This window comes from Sander vitreus, chromosome 12 (genome assembly GCF_031162955.1).
Source record: "Sander vitreus isolate 19-12246 chromosome 12, sanVit1, whole genome shotgun sequence".
Lineage (NCBI taxonomy): Eukaryota > Metazoa > Chordata > Actinopteri > Perciformes > Percidae > Sander > Sander vitreus.
The window spans coordinates 29809892-29831050 of NC_135866.1; the positions used below are offsets into that span (position 1 = coordinate 29809892).

The window sequence follows — 21159 nt, forward strand, 5'->3', positions numbered from 1 at the left end:
TAAACACAGATGAAGAAGCCAAAAACGTTGGTGTGGCTCTGTGTGTCCACAGGGTTTTTTAAAGATTATTTTTGGGCATTTTAGGCCTTTAATTCCACAGGACAGATGAAGACACGAAAGGGGAGAGAGAGGGGGATTGACATGCAGCAAAGGGCCACCCGTCAGAGTCAAACCCGCGGCCACTACGTTGAGGAGTAAACCTATATGTGGGCGCCTGCTCTACCAACTGAGCTAACCCGGCCACACAGTGTTTTATTTTTTAAATTGTAGTTTTATTCAACAAAAGTTGAGTATGAGTTCTTGTCATAAACTTGTTTGATTAAGGGCACAAATATTCTCTATTGGCTAGTCAGCTGGTAAAGTCAGCTATAAACTATAGAAATAAAATGATCCATAATCCATTTCATTTTTATGTTACAAACAGCTGGTCGAAATGGCAGAGTTGTAGACGGAGCCTCAACGACCGCCCGAAAGCACGGAGATAGAGAGTGAAGAGAGGGAGCACCCAGCGGCGTTAGAACAAAGCCGTGAATCAGAGAAATAGAACACGTTTTGGCCGATTCATCACTAGAAATGTTACTGTAGCAAGCATCTCAATATCACTAACCTTTCAACCTTCATATTTAGACGAAACTGAAAGTCGGAAGTTAGAACGGAAGTACAAAGAGGCGTTGTTTTGGACATGATACACTGTGTTGTCTCATTTGTGTGAACTGGCAGCTTTCAGAACGCTGCAGACCTCGTCTCGTCGCAAATCTTTGGTCTGAACTGGACTTTAGGAGGAAATTTGGCCTTGTGTGCTCTGAATAATTTAGCATGCACTTAACACAAATGGGGAAAACCACCTGCCAAATCCCACTTTAACCCCTGATATTTATGAATGAAGATGTTGAGGTTTTTGGGCTCATCGTTACGTACCTGTACACGCCCAGGTCTAAGACGATGGTGTTGTTTTCTTCGTCTTCAGTCAGAGAGAAGTCCAGTCTGTAAATGCACACAAAGAGGTTGATTAATAAACTGGTTCAACTGCAGAGCTAAAAAACACTCTTCTTTTAATAGACTAATATACAAAACTGCTGCCAGTGCTTCCACGCAGTGCTGGAATGTAACTAAGTACATACTTAAGTACAATTTTAATCCACAAACATCAGATAGAATAGGAAAGCACTGACAGGGAACATTTCACTGCAACATATACTTTTTTCAGCCGTGATCTAGAATAAAAAGTCTGCCGCCTACACATGATAGGCTGTAAAACCACTCTACGCTTTCTGTGCCATTGTTTTCCTACGGGGAGGACGGTGGAGGCAACTCAGAGGAAGCGCTACCCTTGGCGCGCGCACCGCTCGTTCTGGCCGCCGAGCACTGCGCTGAGTTCAAATTATTTCAACTCATTCCCCCTGCTCTGGCGTTTCCCCCTCTCGTTCCCCCTGCTCTGGCGTTTCCCCCTCTCATCCCCCCTCTCATTCCCCCTGCTCTGGTGTTCCCCCCCTCTCGTTCCCCCTGCTCTGGCGTTTCCCCCTCTCATTCCCCCTGCTCTGGCGTTTCCCCCTCTCGTTCCCCCTGCTCTGGCGTTTCCCCCTCTCATTCCCCCTGCTCTGGTGTTCCCCCCCTCTCGTTCCCCCTGCTCTGGCGTTTCCCCCTCTCATTCCCCCTGCTCTGGTGTTTCCCCCCTCTCATTCCCCCTGCTCTGGCGTTCCCCCCTCTCGTTCCCCCTGCTCTGGGTGTTTCCGAGCCCCTAAACCGGAGACATTTGGAAACACTTCTGACCCGTTTTGGTTTGGAATCTGCAGGGTTGTGTTTCAGTCTCAACGGCTGCAAACGGAGACCTTTGGCCACACCGACACTGACGCCAACGTTGATCCTCCTGATTTGGGTCTCATCGGCCACGACGTCTCATTCTCTGAGACTTAAGCTACTAACGTTACCATGGCTACCAGCATGGGCGGAGTCTCCACGCTGCCTCCTGTTTATGCCCAGTATACCAGAATGTTGATGAGATATTTTGGTTTGGGCGTGTTAGTTTAAACAGAGATGAGTTCTTCTACTGCAGCTAAAAACACTTGTGTGCACGGAGATCACTTTTGGCTCAAAACTCCCAAACCAAAGTGCAGCAATGTTAATGTATCCTAAGAAATGTTGTGTTTGAGTAGCATCAATATCCAGAACATGACTTTACAAGCCACTCATGGTGAGAAATATTAACAGTCCAGACGTAATATTTTTTATGTTATGGCCCAGGCAGCAGTGAAGCAAACTGCCCCCATTTCTCTGCTGATGCAAAGCGATATATCATATAAACGATACACTCCTGACCCGAGTGTGTCCTCAGCTCAGATTACAAATGAAATCAGCCGTGTTTTAAGGCCTTGACCCCCGCGGCCTTGCTCTGGATATAAACAGGCTAATGGAGGGAGACTGGGGTGGCCTGAACCGCAACGATCAAGTTCCCTCCCCAGCATGCAGGCGAGCCAATCCAAACAAAAACCCAATGGCGCTAATAAAGCAATCACACAGCACCTGGGAGCTTTTTCCCCGCCTCGCTGTCTGAGCAGATTGACCAGGAGGAGGTAATCGGGGGTCTCAAAGAAAACACATTACAGTTATGAAGAACTGTTAAAGGGAAACTGTATCAGAGTGGAGGTGCGGACTGATTTTTTTCTGTATTATTTCTTTTTCCAAAACAAAATTGAAGGAGTTGATTGTATTTTGAGAACCTATTAGGTTGCTTTTCTGCTGCTGTAGCTGAGAGATTGGATTGGTCGATTTCCCTCACAGTCAATCATAGCAGGTAACAACATAAAGCCACTGAGATGAGATCTTACCAGAGGGGGAGGAAGTATTCAGTAAAGTACCAACACCCCACTGTGAAAACACTCTGTTACAGTAAAAGTCCTGCATTGAAAATGCTCCTTCAGTAAAAGTACATAAGTATAATCAGTAAAAAGTAGTTAAAAGTAAAGCGATGCTAAGTCCCTCCCCTTCCCGTGGACACCATGTGACATCAAGGCCACGTTCAGCCTCGAGAAAACGTAGCAACACGTTTTTTTAAACTGAAACGGGTGTGCGCAAGCACTCTGCCTTTTTATCACCACAGCTTTACACACACGTCTCTGCTGATTGGGTAACACCTGTGCCACAGGCAATAAACGAGAGAAAACATATCTGAAAGCATTTGCACACCGTTCCACACCGTTCCCGGGAAACATGTCGTTCAACCCTGAAACCACAGCAAAAATGACGCACACCATTTTGAGATTGAACATGCCCCTTATTTCGGAAAAAGAAATGCACGGTAGTGAACAAGGAGAGACAAATAATGTTTTGATCCTGTAAAACCAAGGTTATACTTTGTTGTTTACTTGGGCTCGTTGACGTTCATGACTCGGCCTTCAGCAGTGATCAGCGTCCTCGGGGACTTCGGCTTCTTCTCTTTTTCCCTGCAGGGAAACAGCAAAGCATGAGTGTGTGTACACACACACACACACACACACACACACACTTTTGTTTACAGTCTATAGTTGGGACCTACTGGTCTAAACTGAATAATAAACTCTGAAAATGAGCGGCTCCAAGAAACGGATCACAATATTAAGTATTCATAAAACGTCTCTGGATGGAACTACATCACTCACACTAAACTGAAGCCACACAGAGCATTTTCCGACAGACCACCACCTAAAGACAAATGATTTACTGAATTCTCTTCACCATCTGCTGTACAGCCAGTGACTCCATTAACTGCATTAAGCAGGCGGTGACAGAAGCACAGGCAGGGAAAAAAACGTCCATCTATTAGGCCCACTGAGCAGCAGATGAAGGAGTCGGCAGGTGGGTGTTTAGCACTCTGCGAAGGGTCACGGCCTTCACGACATCCCCGCAGCCGTGCATCAGCCACAGAAAGGAGGAGTGGGACAGACAGCGTGTTCGAAGAGCCTTAAATTTGCTGAAGTAAGTAAAGGGATGTAGAGTTCATGTTTTTATTAGCTACCTGTGATGAGTTTAAGTGGTGCTGCGGAGGCACTAACACCTCCTGGGTTAATAGGTCCATTAGCGTCGACTCTAACCGTCCGCTAGAGTCCCACAGTCAGTCAGACAGACCGTGAAGCAGGACGACCATGTCTTCCTCCTCAGCAACACACTCTCACTTCCAATGGTTAGTGCCACACAGTGGCGTTTAGACGGCAGTGATCGCCCCACTTCTTCCCCGCATTGGACGCTTGATGGGCTCGCCACTAGCAGTTATCGGTTTCTCTTCAGTGGTCTATATGCACAACGTTCCACTTCTGGGATTGAAATTCCGCCGGATGTCACTCTTTTCGTCCCGATGTCAGATAGTCCCTGTATCGTGACTCAGAAACTGTGGTACTGTGGATTTTTCTCTAGGTGGCGCTCTGTTAAGTTCTGCTGGCTTTCATTTCTCATGCTAACAAAAACACTTCTACTTGTTCCTAAAAGAACCACAAAAACAGGCCACATCACCCTATGTGTATCTGAAGATGTTCATTTTCCTGGAAACATACCAGTTAGAAAAAAGGTTTCATAATTTGGATTTATTACAACTTTTTCCAACCGGTTCTCATTCCCAAATCGTCACATACGCTTGGTCAACGCCATTTGGTGTCCCTTTTCAACGCATCAGGTGCGTTAATCAAGCCGGACGTGGTCATACTCAGATTCTAGTCAGAATATGAGTCTGATACTGCTCCATTGGAGACTCTGACAAGAAGCTGTTCTGGTGGCTTGTTGTGGAGTAACACACAGTTCTGCTTTCCTTTAGTACCTGCCTGTAATTCACCATTTTAGCAGCCAATTGGATTTAATTAAGCAGAGACTCCAAATGATAGACACCGGCCATCTATTGGAGTCCATTTCTACCAACAAATTACAACAATTTGGCTGATAATTTGTGGTTATTTTCCAGGTGATCTGTGAAGACTGTCAGCCATAGTGTGTTGGGGATGAGTTGGGGTGAGACAGAGGGCAAGTATTCATCCATCTGCCTCACAGTTTAAACAGAAGCTTTTCCCTCCACTCCCCTTTAAGCCATATACTGTTGACTTGTCAAGGTCTCAGTGTAGCTCTCTGCTCTGTAACTTCATCCTTTTTTTCCGAAGAAGGTGTGACAGGGCGTCTATCAAACAGCTGAGTCATGGAGACATCAGGGCTGACAGCTTGACTGCCGGTCTGAGTGGAGTCCAGCACTCCTGGAGGACAATCTGTTCAGACAGCTTTCAGTTAGCCATGTACGACTGCAGAGAAGTATTAATCTGCACCGGGTTTATCTGCAGACCTACGATCACTGAGCAGAGGACTTTCAGGATACAGAAAACACCTTCTGCAAAGCCTCTGCTCGGGGGATTATACTGCACACTGCCAAAGTAAAGCACATTAGGGCCGCGTTCAGACCAAATTCAGCCCTGCGGGAAAAATCTCAACTCTCTCATTGATTTGAATGGAGCCATTCTGGGAAGCGCAGTAGGGATACCAAGGCGGATAGCTCCGGCAAAACAACACAGGGTCATCCCGTGGATGTATTATAAGAACTGGATCCAGGATTCAAGGTGGAGCCCCGTTCATTCTTCATTTGCTAAGTGGAACATGAAGCCTTCATGGAGCAAAAAAAATGACCCTGTTATTTTGTCAACAAAGAGTTAAGCAATCTACAAATCTACAATTCATGGAATAGCATTATTCTGTGTTATAAATCACATTTAATAGCTGGTGTCACTTTAGTGTCTGCCTCAATGTCTTTATTCAAACATTTAACAACACACCGCACGTTATCTCCCTTCGTGCATCTCCACCCGTCCATCTTACCCACACACATTAATTAACTGCACCCATTTGTCAGTTTTCCTCGACCTTAAGGCTCAGGTTCAGCTGCGCAGGCTGCAGGTTGGATTCTTCCTCTCAGAGGAACTGGGCAGCCATTAAGCATAGAGGCGTCTCCCGGCTGACCTTATCCTCAGGAGCAGCAAATTCATCTTTCCTGACAATCCAGTGACTGCTCGACTGCATGCATCAAGTCAGCGCGCTCTGACAGCCGCCTGCAGTGAGCCAATAAAAACGGCAACACCACATCACCCTGATTTTATGCTTGGACAGCATGCAGGCCTGGGATGTTTTTCTGTGATACGGATTAGGAGGAGGGACCTGTCACCGGTCGGCTTCTCAGCCATCACACTGGGTTTCCTCAAATAAGGCTAATCCAGGCTAATTTTCTGATTTCTTATCAATAGAAAGAGGGTTCAATGTGCTCCTTCCTCTTGCCTTGTGCTAATACCCCCCGACAAATACGTGCAGCTAAGTCTTGTTTGAACATAGGGAAAATACTGGTATTTCTGGATCTACTACATTCAACTCTTATGACAAATGTAGTGTTACGTGACAAGTCTCTTTGAGGAGTGCAGGACAAGACATCCAGAAACGGACGGATTAATCCACTTATCTGAGGACAACAAATGCAAGCACAGCCAGGAAACAACCATTCAAACACCTTCAGGCGACTGTGAAGAGATTCCTGTGGGCAGGAGATGCAGCAGCGCTGAGAGCACTCACGCAGCAGGGTATTTCTTCCACAGTATTCGTCATACGCAGCTCAGCTATTCATGACTCTGTGGCTCAAGGTGTTATGGAAACTAAACGCTGTGAGTCAGCGCTGCGTCCAGGGCTCAGCAGAGTGAGGTGAAACACAGAAGTAAAACAGATCTGTCATCTACTAGCCAGATGCTGGTAAAATATGCAAGTAGTGGGTGCTAGATTTGATTCACTCACCAGCCAAAAAACAATGCTTATCTATTGAGTTGCTTGAAACATTAACTAGCCATTTAGCTGGTGGACAAAAAAGTGAATTTTGGACTCTACGACTACGCTTTAAAAAAACAGGGTGTATAAAGTGCAAAAGAAGCAACGGAACAACTATTACAGTCTGTTTGATCGAGACTGATTTGCAGACTTTATTCAGGACGCCTGGGCAGCTCACCCGGTAGAGCGTGCGCCCATATATAGAAGCTCAGTCCTCGCCGCAACAGCCGCGGGTTTGGTTCCGACCTGCGGCCCTTTGCTGCATGTCATTCCTCCTCTCGCTCCCCTTTCATGTCTAAGCTGTCCTATCTTATAAAGCCTAAAATGCCAAAAAAACAAACAATTATACTTAGAATCACAAAAGTTTTATTTGTGTTCATGTGTTAAAATAAAACAGACTAATTATAAATACTCTCTGTGTTGAGTCATGGCGTAGGTTTTGTTTTTCAACATTGGGGGGGGGGGACACTAGGGGTGTAAGAAAAAACCGATACACTTGAGTATGGCGATATTTTATTTTGCAATACTGTATCGACTTTCAAAAACGCAATATCATTTATTTTTTCCAATTTTAAATTTTTTTTATTTTATTTTTTTTTGTTTACGTGCAAAAATATTAATTAAGACAGTGGTTCACGTTTATGTTGTGTTTAAACCCCCTACCGCTAGATGGCTATGCTGAGACGTACCACTAGTGTCCTTGCCTAGCAGTGCCTAGCAGTGCCTAACAGTGCCTGACTTATTACTAGAAGCTAACAACGTAATGTTGTTTGTAATGTTGAGCGTCAAACACTTAATTTCCTGAGTCTGAAATCATTGGAAAACATATATTTACTGGTCAGAAGTAGGGCTGGATCCGAGCATCCGACTACATGGATATTAGTTCGTTGGGTAGTTATACAATTTTCTATTTTAGGATTCGAAAATTGTCTTTTTGTTTAGTTTTTTCCTTTAATACTGTAATAAAGTTGAAACAGATTCAACTTTTGGAGAAACGCATTACCCAACGTCACGTTGCGGTGGCCAGTCATGTAACCGGCGTCAGCCCTAGAAGGATAGACACATGTTTGAGCCAGCTGAACGGTTATTTTATACCTCTTTTGGGGAGCTCACAGCTGCCAGCTGATATCAGCGTACTGACAGAGAGAGAAAGGAAGTGTGTGTGAGAGATGGAGCACAGTGAGAAGACGACGTGCAACACACACACACACCTAATTAACACCCCGGCACGAGGGTAACCTTAAGGGTGAGCGCTAATTAGCAGCGTGGTGGGAAAAGTAATTATTAGTTTTTTAACCCTTGTGTTGGCTTCCCTTGGACCGTGTACTTGTCGTCCTGAAAATCAACACTTTTTTCTGACGTTTTCGTCTCTTTTATCAACACTTTTGTCTCTTTTTTCAATGTTTTTGGCTCTTTTGTTGACGTTTAAAGCTTCTTTTCACAACCATGTATAAACACCACTAACACCAACTTACTACCAGTTTTACATTTTTCATATTTTTGGAATTCATGATCAATAAATCTCATTTATAGGAAATTAAGCAAAAAGCAGAAATGGGGAGTGGCTATGGCGCGGAGCTGAGCGGTCGCATTTTCGATCTTTCCGTAGGAATCGGCTAAATTTACATATCCTGAGTTAAAAGCGAACGCACTCCTTCACTAAACTTAAATATAGTGCATCTGTAATCTAAGACATGTCGACTAAACAATCTAAAACCAACTCGGGCCATCAAAAAAAGGCTCAGAATAAGACCGACGGGCTCGAAGAAACAGGAGAAGATGCTAGCACGCTAACCACCGATGTGCACGCTTCCGGAGCAGCAGGGATTTTAGCTACGGTATAATTTACCCTGCTAAACTCAAGCTGCTCCACGGAGGGAAACTTCGCGTGTTTGCTGATCCTGCAGGTGTGGAGTCGTTTATTAAAGAATTGGACACCTAGCAAGTTAGCCACGGCTAGCTAACGGGATTACACTGTGAGGACCTCTGTCAGTGACGGGACTTTTCAACGGCAGCAGACGATGTGATCACTTAACCTGAACTTAGTTTTTCCACCTACTAAGAAAAGGTACTGTCTGTCTCATGCACGCTGTAATGATGCTTTACCAGGCTGCACCTGATTGTCACTATACGCTGACGTGGTTTTAATTCCACACAGACAGATGCGCATATACATATTTCGTATATATTGCATTAAGCCGTTTGTGAGAGCGGGGGAGTTAATGTGTGATTTATCAGTTCATAACTGCTCCTTGTTCTTAGTGGATCAGTTGAGCGTCGATCTCGCTCTTGATGCTACCAGGGAAGGTAATACATAATAACGGCATACAATCCAATTGTTTTAAGAGCGAGATTACAGTTTACATCATTCCTTCCTATTACATATGTGGCCTGGTTGAAATTGTTTATGCTTGATTTTATTTTATACGTCTTCTAATCTAAATTTGAAGTTTACATCCTGGAATGTTAGAGGTCCTCAGTAGGGTTAAACAACTTAAATCGTTAGTTGTATATCTCCAAGAAACCCACTTATTGTCAGATGAAGTGATAAAGATAAAAAGGAGTAGTAAGTAACAGCCTCCTACTTATCACACACCTGAGGGGTGATGATCCTGATCCATAAATTGATACCCTTTAAAGTGGACAACGTCATCCGTGACATGGGGGGTAGGTACCTGATTGTCCAGGGTACATTGATAAATGAGAAGATAAACATGATCAATGTGTATGCCCCAAACGAAGACAATCCAAAATTCTTTGAAAATGTATTTTTATTAATTGCTGCTCTCCCAGGGAAGGCTCTTATAGCAGGTGATTTCAACTGCACTTTAGATCCTAAATTGGATCGGTCAACTGGGATGGATTCCTCTCATATACAAAGAAGAAGAAGAAGAAGAAGAAGAAGAAGAAGAAGAAACTGTTATAAACAGTATATAAATGATCTGAATTTGTGTGACCCCTGGAGGAGTTAGTTTAGTTATTCTCCCCGATTTAAGGCATACTCACGAATAGATTATTTCCTGATTTACAGCTCTATGTTCTCCTCTGTGATAGAATGTCACTATAACAGCATACTGCTGTCAGACCACTCCCCTACTTCACTTGTATATAGAGCCCAAGGGGTAGTTAAAGGGACTCCTAGATGGAGATGTTGAGATGGAGATCATGAATTTCCTGCAATTTTTAGATGCCCAAATTGAGTCGTTCTTCTATACAAATACAGATGAGACCTCTGCTATTGTCAGATGGGAGGCCTTTAAGGCATGCATCAGAGGCATGATCATATCTTACACCAGTTCAAAAACAAACAAACTCAAGCTGAAAATGAATGAGCTTGACCACAAAATTAATTGGAAAGAGAGGCCTTTTTGGACAGCTCCACAAAAATAAAACAAGAACTAACGTTACTTAAAGCCCATTACGAGGAAATTTCCACATCGAAAGCAGAAAATAGTTTAATCCGTGTTACTATGATCGAGGTGAAAAACCGGGGATTGCCTGGTGAATAAAGAAATTAGATGCAGACAGGGCGATTACTGCAATTCAAACTCAGAGTGGAGCAATAACAACAGACCCACAGGAAATGAATGATACTTTTTCCATCTACTATAAAATATTATATTCATCCGAATCCGCGGAAAGTCTGGAAACACAATCTGAGTTCCTGGATGATCTTTATATTCCTTCCATATCAGACGATTTTAAAGAACAAATGGATAGGAAACTAGATGCCTCAGAAATTGCTGGTGCCATTACTAATATGAGAGGAGGTAAAGCCGCAGACCCTGACGGTCTTCCAGTTGATATCTACAAGATATTTAAAGATAAATTAATTGAACCCCTTTAAGCTATGTATGAGGAGGCCTTTCAACAGGGTTGTCTTCCAGATTCCCTGAGGAGCGCGTTGATAACACTTTTTGAAACCCAAAAGGTCCCCTACCAATTGCACGTCATATAGACCTATTTCACTGCTTAACACGTATAGGAGCCATGTATATTATGTTTGTTTATGGTTTATAGTTTTCACCTACTACGTAACGTAGAACGTCATGGGAGTTGGTCTCATAATAAACAAACAGTCTATTTATACACCTGAACACCTGCATGGCGGAGGCTAGCGAGGGGGTGAGCTTGGGTTTTTGCATTTTCTGTTGACCGCAAGTTTCTCCACATTTACGTTCACCTTTTTGCATTATTTTTCAGGCAATTGGATTTTGTTTATTCATATTTTTTCCGACTTTCAAACGAACAATAAAAGGTTGAAAGCATATCTCAGAGTGGATCTGAATTATTCTAACGGCGCGTCATACAGGTGATTGTTCCCTGACTCAGCCTCTCAGCGGCTTATGGAGGTTGCAAAGAAGCCGCTACAACACGGATCGCTAGAGTAATGACTAGAAGACTGGAACCGGTGCTCCCGACGGTGATCAACCCGGATCAGAATGGTTTTGTGAAAAACTGTCAAGCTTTCCATAATGTCAGAAGGGTGTTGAATTTGATACATGCGAGGGAGGGAACCCCTCATCGCTATTCTGTCTTTAGATGCTGAAAAAGCATTCAACAGAGTGGCGTGGAGCTATTTATTTGATGTGTTATCTCGCTTTGGCTTTGGTAACTACTTTCGAAAATGGATTGAGACACTTTATACTGACCCAATGGCAGAGGTCTCCACCAACTATATAATATCAACTCCTTTCAAACTCACAAGAGGTACTCGTCAGGGGTGCCCTCTCTCGCCAATGCTATTTGTTTTGGCAATGGAACCGCTTGCAATTGCGGTGAGATCGCACCCCTCAATTTCAGGTATAAAAGTATCGGACACCGAACATCACATTGTAACGTATGCCGATGACACCGTTTTACTTCTAACAGACCTAAGTAACTCAATTCTTAATCTGACTAATGTAATTGACACATTCGGGACATTTTCAGGCTTCAAAGTAAACAAAACCCTCTATTATGTTCTTGAATAAGCGGGAGCGAATAAATTAATAATAATAAATACCCTTTCAATAATGTGGTAAATGGATTTAAATATCTCTGTATCACCATTACCCCAATCATTAAAGATTTAGTATCCTGTAACTATGATCCTATGATTTCTACAGTAACTGAATCCATGAATAGCTGGTCATCAATGCCAATCTCCCTATTAGGGCGTATAAATATAATCAAGATGAATATACTACCAAAGTTTTTATACCTATTTCAATCCATCCCTTTACCTCCGCCGCCACAGTTCTTCTCCAAAATGAAGCAACTATTTACTAAGTTTATTTGGAATAACAGGAAGGCAAGGTTGAGACTATCACTTCTTTACCTGCCTTATGAGAGAGGAGGGTTACAATTAGCCAATTTACAATGGTACTTTTGGGCTGCTCAAATTAGAGCTGCAATGTACTGGTTTTCACCTGAACCTTAAGTCGCTTTTCCATTACATGGTACCTGCTCGACTCGCCTCGAATCTACTCGACACACTGTGCATCCGTTTTCCATTGCAGATGTTAGTACCGCCTCAGCGTGGCTGGTCGTTATATGCCGTCTCGACGCAAACACCAGCGCACAAGTATAAACATCAGGCCACTTGAGCTTGTTTTCCAGTTCTGTGGAGGCTCCACGCAGAGCTTTCGCCGTATACTATGTAAGTGGCCTGATGTTTATACTTGTGCGCTGGTGCGTGCGTCTAGCCGGCCATGTGTGTGTGTACGTAGGCTACGGCGAAAGCTCTGCCTGGAGCCTCCGCAGAACTGTAAAACAAGCGGCGCCGCAGGAAACTGCCGTGACCTAACGCGACACACACACACACACACACACACACACGGGTTTGTTCAGGACACCCCCGTCTGTTGCTTTCACGTCACCTTTTCGGCTCTCCTCAGCTCGCTGGGAACCTCGACTGAGGTGGTACTAAAAAAAGTACCTGTTAGCAGGTACCAGGTACCAGGTACTTTTTTTCGTAATGGAAAACCAAAAAAGGCGAGTAGAGATGAGGCGAGTCAAGCAGGTACCACGTGATGGAAAAGCGACTTTACTTACCATGGGTGCAAATTGAAAGTATCTGCACTAAAGGCCAGCGACTTCACACTTATTTATACTCTGCATCTGTCAAAAAACTGAAGCGGCTCACTGATAACCCCTTTGTGAGAAACACAATTAATGTCTGGCACAATGTACAGTCATTTCTTGGTGAATCTACTTTGTTTTCAGGCTTTTCACCAATATGGGGGAATGATAACTTCTCTCCTGGAAAAAAAGACCAAGGTTTTAAAATGTGGGCAACAAAGGGCATCTGTAAAGTTATGGATCTATATAAGGAAAGCAAACTAGCTTCATTTGAAGAACTTAGAAATGAATATGATATACCTCGGACACACTTATTTAAATATTTACAGTTAAGAAGCTTTGTTTATGCACAGACACACTCCTATATGCAACCCCGCTTGTCCATGTTAGAAAACCTAGCAGTGAATAATTGTACTGGCAAGGGACAGATATCCTTACTCTATAACATTCTGGTGAAAAACCATAAAGACACTACTGAGCATAAGAAAACTCAATGGATAAATGAGATATCTCAGAGGAGGACTGAAGAGAGGTGTGCTCTAGAGCAGTGTTTCTCAAATGGGGGTCCGTGTACCCCTAGGGGTACTTTGGAGGACTGCAGGGGGTACGTGAGGTATTGAAGGCTGTTGTCCAGAACATTGTTCCTCTTTATGTAGGATGTTTTTTTTACAACCAAAAATGTGACATTTGTGTCTCCTTCTTTGGACCTTCCTTCCTTCTACTGTCCTACTTTTTTACAGGTTTCTCGCTTGTTTCTTATGTCACTGTTTTTGAAGTTTTTGATACTATTTTCGACCTATTCTTGCCTTCCTTCCTTCTTTCTACCGTCTTTTTCCAAGGTTTTGTCTCCTTTTCTCATTAACATTTAAATGTTTTTCTCAGTTACGAGGCTGTTGTTTAGTAAACCTATCGCTGACAGCGCTGTACTGTTCCTCTTTATATACACTTATTTTTCTACCAAAACGATTAGCGCTGGTCAGGGGGTACTTGGCTTAAAGAAACTATTCAAAAGGGGTACATTATTGAAAAAATGTTTGGGCATTTTAGGCCTTTATTTCCATAGGACAGATGAAGACATGAAAGGGGAGAGAGAGAGGGGGATTGACATGCAGCAAAGGGCCGTAGGTCGGAGTCGAACCCACGGCCGCTGCGTCAAGGAGTAAACCTCTATATGTGTGCGCCTGCTCTACCAACTGAGCTAACCCGGCCACAGTCAAACCCATTTTAACGGCGTCAATTTTTTTATCGCGAGATTAATGTTCTTTTTGGCCTTTTCACGTGCTGTTGCAACAACTAGTAACGTTATAAAAACTACAACACCACACTGGATCTAGCTAGACCGGAAACACAACAACAGGCACGCCGCACACACTTGTTTGGGATTGCGAGCCGATCAAAGAGTAGTAGGCTAACGTTACGTTTTGAGTGGATGGCGAGCGCGAGACGCTGAAATGGATGCCAATAAGATTCTGAATGGAAAGTTTACTTTAAAAAGTTGCCAAATGGTTCCATTGACAAGACCAAAGTGATTTGTGTGTTTTGTCGTTGTGAACTGAGCTATCATCGCAGCACGTCCAGTCTGAAATACCACTTGATGGCCAAGCACACAGCTGATGGCCGAGCATACAGCTGATGGCCGAGCACACAGCTGATGGCCCAGCACACAGCTGGTGGTCGAGCACACAGCGGGTGGTCAAGCACACAGCGGGTGGTCAAGCACACAGCTGATGGCCAAGCACACAGCTGATGGTCAAGCACACAGCGGATGTCCAAGCACACAGCTGATGGCCAAGCACACAGCTGATGGCCAAGCACACAGCTGATGGCCAAGCATACAGCTGATGGCCAAGCACACAGCTGATGGTCGAGCACACAACTGATGGCCGAGCACACAGCGGATGGTCAAGCATACAGCTGATGGTCAAGCACACAGCTGATGGCCAAGCACACAGCTGATGGTCGAGCACACAACTGATGGCCGAGCACACAGCGGATGGTCAAGCATACAGCTGATGGTCAAGCACACAGCTGATGGTCAAGCACACAGCTGATGGCCAAGCATACAGCTGATGGCCAAGCACACAGCTGATGGTCAAGCACACAGCTGATGGTCAAGCACACAGCTGATGGCCAAGCACACAGCTGATGGCCAAGCACACAGCTTGCGATTAATTGCGAGTTAACTATGACATTAATGCGATTAATCACGATTAAATATTTTAATCGTTTGACAGCACTACTTTTATATTTTGAGGGTGGAGAAATCTACCTCTTCTAAATATTGGGAGGGGAGAACATATCCCCTGCATCCCCCCTGAATGACTGGAATCCTCAAGCTCGTCAGCTGATTCATTAGTCACAAATGTAAAAAACCAAAACGTCAGAACTAAATCCTCTGTGACCTTCTGAACCTGCTCCCGTCTCCCCCGGTTACAGTACGGCTTGTTCTCTGCTGCAGGAAGGAACCTGAAAACCTCTCATTAACCTGAAGGATGAACCCGGACTGAACGTCCCCTCATCTGTCCTGCTAATTGTGTCGTGTCAAAGCGTGACATTTATGTCTGTTTTTCTTGCTGTTGAACTCCTTCCAGCCTGTACGGAAAACAAATCACCCTAAACCTGAGGCACGTGGCCAATCGGGGGACAGATTGATTTATCTATTCCCTCGGTGATTGGTTGAGAAGGCAGCACACATGTTGGCCTCAGCACATTACTCATAAACATTGGTGTAAAAGCTAAATTGAAGTACTTGGGTATATAACTGTATGTGGGCACTCTGGCAGTATTGGCCTGTTTCCAAACCACCAAACGTATCAAAAAAGTGGCTTGAAACTCTGAAACAAAAGTAACAACCTGCAACCCTGACGCATGAACAAAGGGGATATGACGCGACCAACTGTAATGGACCGTTACCTTGAATAAAATGAGTTTCTCTGGGCTTGAACATTGTTGGAAACATTAAGTATAAACTAAGTACACAACTCAACAACATACAGAACATAGGCATTGTAGTTTTTAGACATTTGAACGTGGAAATGTTACATAATATACCTTTAAAGTTTTAGTTTTGGGTTGCAGAAGATAGAGCTAATTCAACATGTATCCACACATATTCCCCAGAAAAAAAAGATAAAAGGATCGGTTGGCTGCCATTTATCCAAACACTGACCCACATTGTTTGAGATGTCATCAGGGCTTAGCTACTACTAGGCATATGTTCTGGTCCTGCCCAACACTGACACATTTCTGGACCCAGACATTTGAGGCTTTTACACATATGTGCTGCAGGCTCATCCCACCAGACCCTATCACCGCTGTCTTTGGTGTTACTGCTGGGGAGGTTCAGATCTCTACATCCCAGGCACATGCCATTGCATTTGCTTCACTTTTAGCTAGGAGACTTATCCTGCGGCAATGGAAGTCTGCTAATCCCCCATCTGTCCTTTGCTGGGTAAAAGATGTCCTTGCTTTTCTACCCCTAGAAAAACTGAGATACTCTAGGGGTAAATCCTCTGATTCCATATCACCTGGAGTCCTTTTCTACAATTCACAGACAATCTGCCCTTCTCTTGATCCTCAATTTCACACTGGTTCCACTTATTATTTAGTCATCATTCTCTATTTCAGAGCTGTTCATACTGTTCATATTGTAATATAATACTTATATAATAACATACTTATTTATTCCAGCATCCTTTGACTATGCTCCATTATTAAAATAATAATAATTTATCAAAAACATTTACTCCTGCACACTTTGCACTCTTCATTGCACTACTGCCTCAACCTGTCTATATTGTTTCTGTTTATAGTGTGTATATATTGTTTGTTTTATTGTTTGTTTTGTATGAGTAAGCACATTGTGAGCAATGTATAATCCAAAGCAAAATTCCTCATATGTGTCCTCATACCTGACAAATAAAGCTGATTCTGATTCTGATGTCAGCTTGGTGGGGCACTGGGAGGTGGGGCGCTGGGAGGTGGGGCGCTGGGTGCAGTACAATAGCATTATTTATGTAAATGTACAGGGTGTCTTTCAGAATGTTACATTTTGCCTCAAAGGTGGCAGACTTTTACATTTTTTAATAAATAATATATTATTATTATTATTATATATTATTTGTTCCTCTTTCTTTGACTGTGTGTGTGTGTGTGTGTGTGTGTGTGTGTGTGTGTGTGTGTATGTATTATGTGTACCCTTGGGTGGGTGGGATCAGGCTTGTTGTTTGTACAATTGTACTGTGAAAACGACAGCGTCACCTTCATCCATGACAGACCGACACGTATTCCCTAAACCTCCCCCAACAGTCACATCCCTGTGTCCACACACTTTTGGCCATGATGTGTGTGTGTGTGTCAGCAGATAATGATCAGAGTGTATCTGAAGGGTTTCTGAAAGCTGATTTGTTCTGTTGCAACTGCCTCTCAGCTGGATAACAGTTGGTGATGTGGCGACATCCAGTGGCCAAAACGGCTAACTGCAGCCAGAGAGTCAAAAACTACAGGCGTCAAAACAAGAGAGTCAAAACATACAGGCAGTCTGGTGGTGCGTTTGTGGCGCAGGGCGTGTGGGATTAAAGGCAGCGATCACTACAAGCTAATGTACATGATCGGGGGAAGGTAAACGAGGTGAATGCAATCAGTTAAAAAAATGCCACGATCGTCTGTGATCCGTCACTGTGATTGGGATGAGGGCATCCGTAGTTTTAACCCTAACCATGGGTGCGAGAGGCTTTAATGGGATCAAATCGCCATCTTGAATAGACAGCACTTACTTCTCCTTTGCTTTCTTTTTCTCCTCCAAGTGGCGGTGAGCCTCTACACGGGATTCAGGAGTGAACGAACACGGCGTTTCCCAGAATTCCTTCTCCCGCCGGGCGTCGTCCAAGTCGGAGTTCATCACGTTCCCCTCCGCGTCCTGGTTCTCCTTATTCTCCTCCAACACTGGACTACACAGACAGAAAACAGTTTCATATAATTCAGTTGTGACAGTGGCAGTTTAATTAAAGAAGCAGATGACAAACTGTATCTCCTCCAGTTCTGTACTTCAGTCCAGTTTACAGGCTCTGTTTGTTTACTTATTTATTACGTACTTCTGCCACATTTTAGAGGGACGTTAGTTTTATAGATAGCCCAAAATCTCTCCTCAAAGTGTTTAATGATCTGTACGATATGGGTCACCCTCTGTCCTTAGAGCCTTGAGGGAAATATGTTTTTACTCCACTACTTTAACAATCAACGTGTGATAAATATGGCTGCTGCTGTTGCTTCTTTACCTGCGCAAGACTCTCCATCTTTTAATATATAAAACAAATATATATATATCTTATATCTTTGTCTTTTTCACTAGGCTGAAAGCTAATGAGACAAACTAATCTTTTGTCAATACATGAAGTTTTCCCCCGACAGAGAAATCAAATCCTTTTTTAAGTTGATAAAACTTCTTCACCTTCCTAAAGTATAATTTTAAATACTGTGTTTATACTTGTAATAGTGATGTACTTTTTTCTGCTGTTGTTCTGCTACTTCGTCGTTTTATTTATCAGCAAACTATTATTGCACTTCCATAAAGTTGGTGATTTCAAAAAAAGAAGGATCAAAATCAAAGCGGTAAAGTCAGTAGGATCCAGACTTTAAAGCCCCAAAAAAACACCGGATCCTACATTTCCCAGAATGCAACACACAATAGCTTCTCTTTGCATCCCTTGGTAGCTCATATAAAAAAGAGGACATAGATATACAGTACATACCGACATCCACATAAGATGAATAACACCAAAGGACAAACATGAAACATTACCACAAATGACTAAAGGCTCTGACACACCAACCCGATAATCGGCCGTCTGACAGTCTGGCGAGGTCGGTGACTCGAGTCTGTTCGGTGTGTTCCGTGCCTTCATCTGTCCAAGGAGCCGTCGGCCTTCATTTTGGCCGACCTGACCTGCTGGGTCGGAGGGCGGGCAGTCGGACTCAATGACCAATCTGATTGGTGGAGAGCTAACCCGGAAATGACGAGCAGGATATGCGTGACTAGAGTCTCTCAAAATCTGACGAAAATCTCTTAAACTGACCTTTGTTGATCTGAAATGAAGACAGATTCAGCAACTGCACGGCCTATTTCTCTCTTCAAATGTTTTCAGAAACACGTTTCGGTGAGCTATCTTTGTAAAATACGAGATCGTATTCTGAACGAAGCCGCCATTATGCCAGTTGAAAAATCCGGGAGCAGCCAGACCCACGTGACACGTTCGTCCAATCAGCCCCTGGTTTTCATTTTTTGGGCGACAATACAGATTAGCGCCACCTGCTGTTATGGAGACGTATTTCATCTCACGCACGCGCAGAATGTACACTCAAGTCGGCGTCTCTTCGGTGTGTTCTGAGGCACTTTTTGGACCTCGGGGAGACTGATCAGTCTGACTGGCTTTTCTGCCGACGGTCGGCTGTCGGGTTGGTGTGTCAGGGGCTTTAAACACCCAAGTAAAGAAACAAAGCATACATGTACAACAACAGAAAATGACATGAACATACACACAGACAAGGTCTCGGAGACTTATAACCCTGAATAAATATTGCACTGGATTTAATGTAGCTGGTTTAACAATAGGATAGATTGATGTATGAAAGAGTTTTTATGTCTGTTGCGATTGAAAGAATGAAAGCGTCTGTTTGAAGTTAAGCCATGTACCCCCTGATCAGCGCAAATAATTTTTGGTAGAAAAAAAAGTCTATATAAACAGGAAGAATACAGCAATGTCAGCGATAGATTTATTAAACAACAGCCTTGTGCCTGGAAAACGTTTAAATGATTGAAGACCTCTGCTTTAGACCTGTGACTGTAAACGTCCACGTCTTTCAGACTCCAGGCTGCTGATGTTTGTACTCACGCTGTGTTGTTGATGTCGGTGTACCAGCGGCCATCGAAGCCCGGTTTCCTCTCCTTGTTTCCTTTCTCCTCTCCTGCTTCCTTCCTCTGCGCCTCCTCTCTCTCCCCGGCTCTCCTCTTCAGGTATTCCTTCTCCTGCTCCCAGACTCGTCTCTTGGTCTCCTCCAGTCCCTGAGAGGCTCCGATCCTCTCCGAGCGGCTGATCTCCGACCCGTCCAGCCACTGAGGACAGAGATTAAAACTCTAAAACTCAGAATCTGGATCAGGAAAAGGATTTATTGCCAAGTACAGTAACACAGTGGTTGGTGCGTACATAAACATAACCATAAACATAAACATAAACATTAGGGGTGGGAACAAAATCGAAATTCGTTTTTGTGAGGATTTTTAAAATCAATTATTTTCCCTAGAATCCATTTTTTATTTATTTATTTAACCAATGATTCACCTCAATATTTACAAGATCTTCAAGCACGGTACAAGACAACAGAACAAACACTGGAAATGGAAAAACTCACTCTAACGGCGCCTTCACACTGGCAGTTGGAATCAGCTCCGTAATACGCAATACGCCCCCAGCGGACGTCGTACTACACCGTTGAAAAGCTTCAGAAGAGACTCAAGAATGTTGGAGAGACTAGAAGGACTGATAAGTGTCTGAATGTACGGTTCTCTATGACCTCTCTGATACAGATAGAAATAGAAAGGCTGCTGCGTGGAGAAACGTTACCCAGGACGTTGACCTGTCAGGTCGGTTAAATGTGATATAACGGTATAACGTCAATAGTTAAATGTGATATAACGGTATAACGTCAATAGTTAAATGTGATATAACGGTATAACGTCAATAGTTAAATGTGATATAACGGTATAACGTCAATAGTTAAATGTGATATAACGGTATAACGTCAATAGTTAAATGTGATATAACAGTATAATGTCAATAGTTAAATGTCATATAACAGTATAATGTCAATAGTTAAATGTCATATAGCGGTATAACGTCAATAGTTAAATGTGATATAACGGTATAATGTCAATAGTTAAATGTGATATAACGGTATAACGTCAATAGTTAAATGTGATATAACGGTATAATGTCATATAACGGTATAACGTCAATAGTTAAATGTGATATAACGGTATAACGTCAATAGTTAAATGTCATATAACGGTATAATGTCAATAGTTAAATGTGATATAACGGTATAACGTCAATAGTTAAATGTGATGTAACGGTATAATGTCATATAACGGTATAACGTCAATAGTTAAATGTGATATAACGGTATAACGTCAATAGTTAAATGTGATATAACGGTATAATGTCAATAGTTAAATGTGATATAACGGTATAACGTCAATAGTTAAATGTGATATAACGGTATAATGTCAATAGT

General features: G+C 43.2%; 1 protein-coding gene across 1 annotated transcript in view; it reads right to left on the reverse strand.

Annotated features, from left to right (window-relative positions):
* dnaaf11 (dynein axonemal assembly factor 11) overlaps positions 1-21159 on the reverse strand; it is a 55805-nt gene that overhangs the window by 28328 nt on the left and 6318 nt on the right. Inside the window, exons 5-8 of the mRNA XM_078263735.1 lie at positions 19761-19981; positions 17646-17819; positions 3363-3440; positions 919-984 (exon numbers count right to left, since the gene is read on the reverse strand). Coding sequence (XP_078119861.1) covers positions 919-984; positions 3363-3440; positions 17646-17819; positions 19761-19981 — 539 coding nt within the window. The remainder of the gene's footprint in view (positions 1-918; positions 985-3362; positions 3441-17645; positions 17820-19760; positions 19982-21159) is intronic.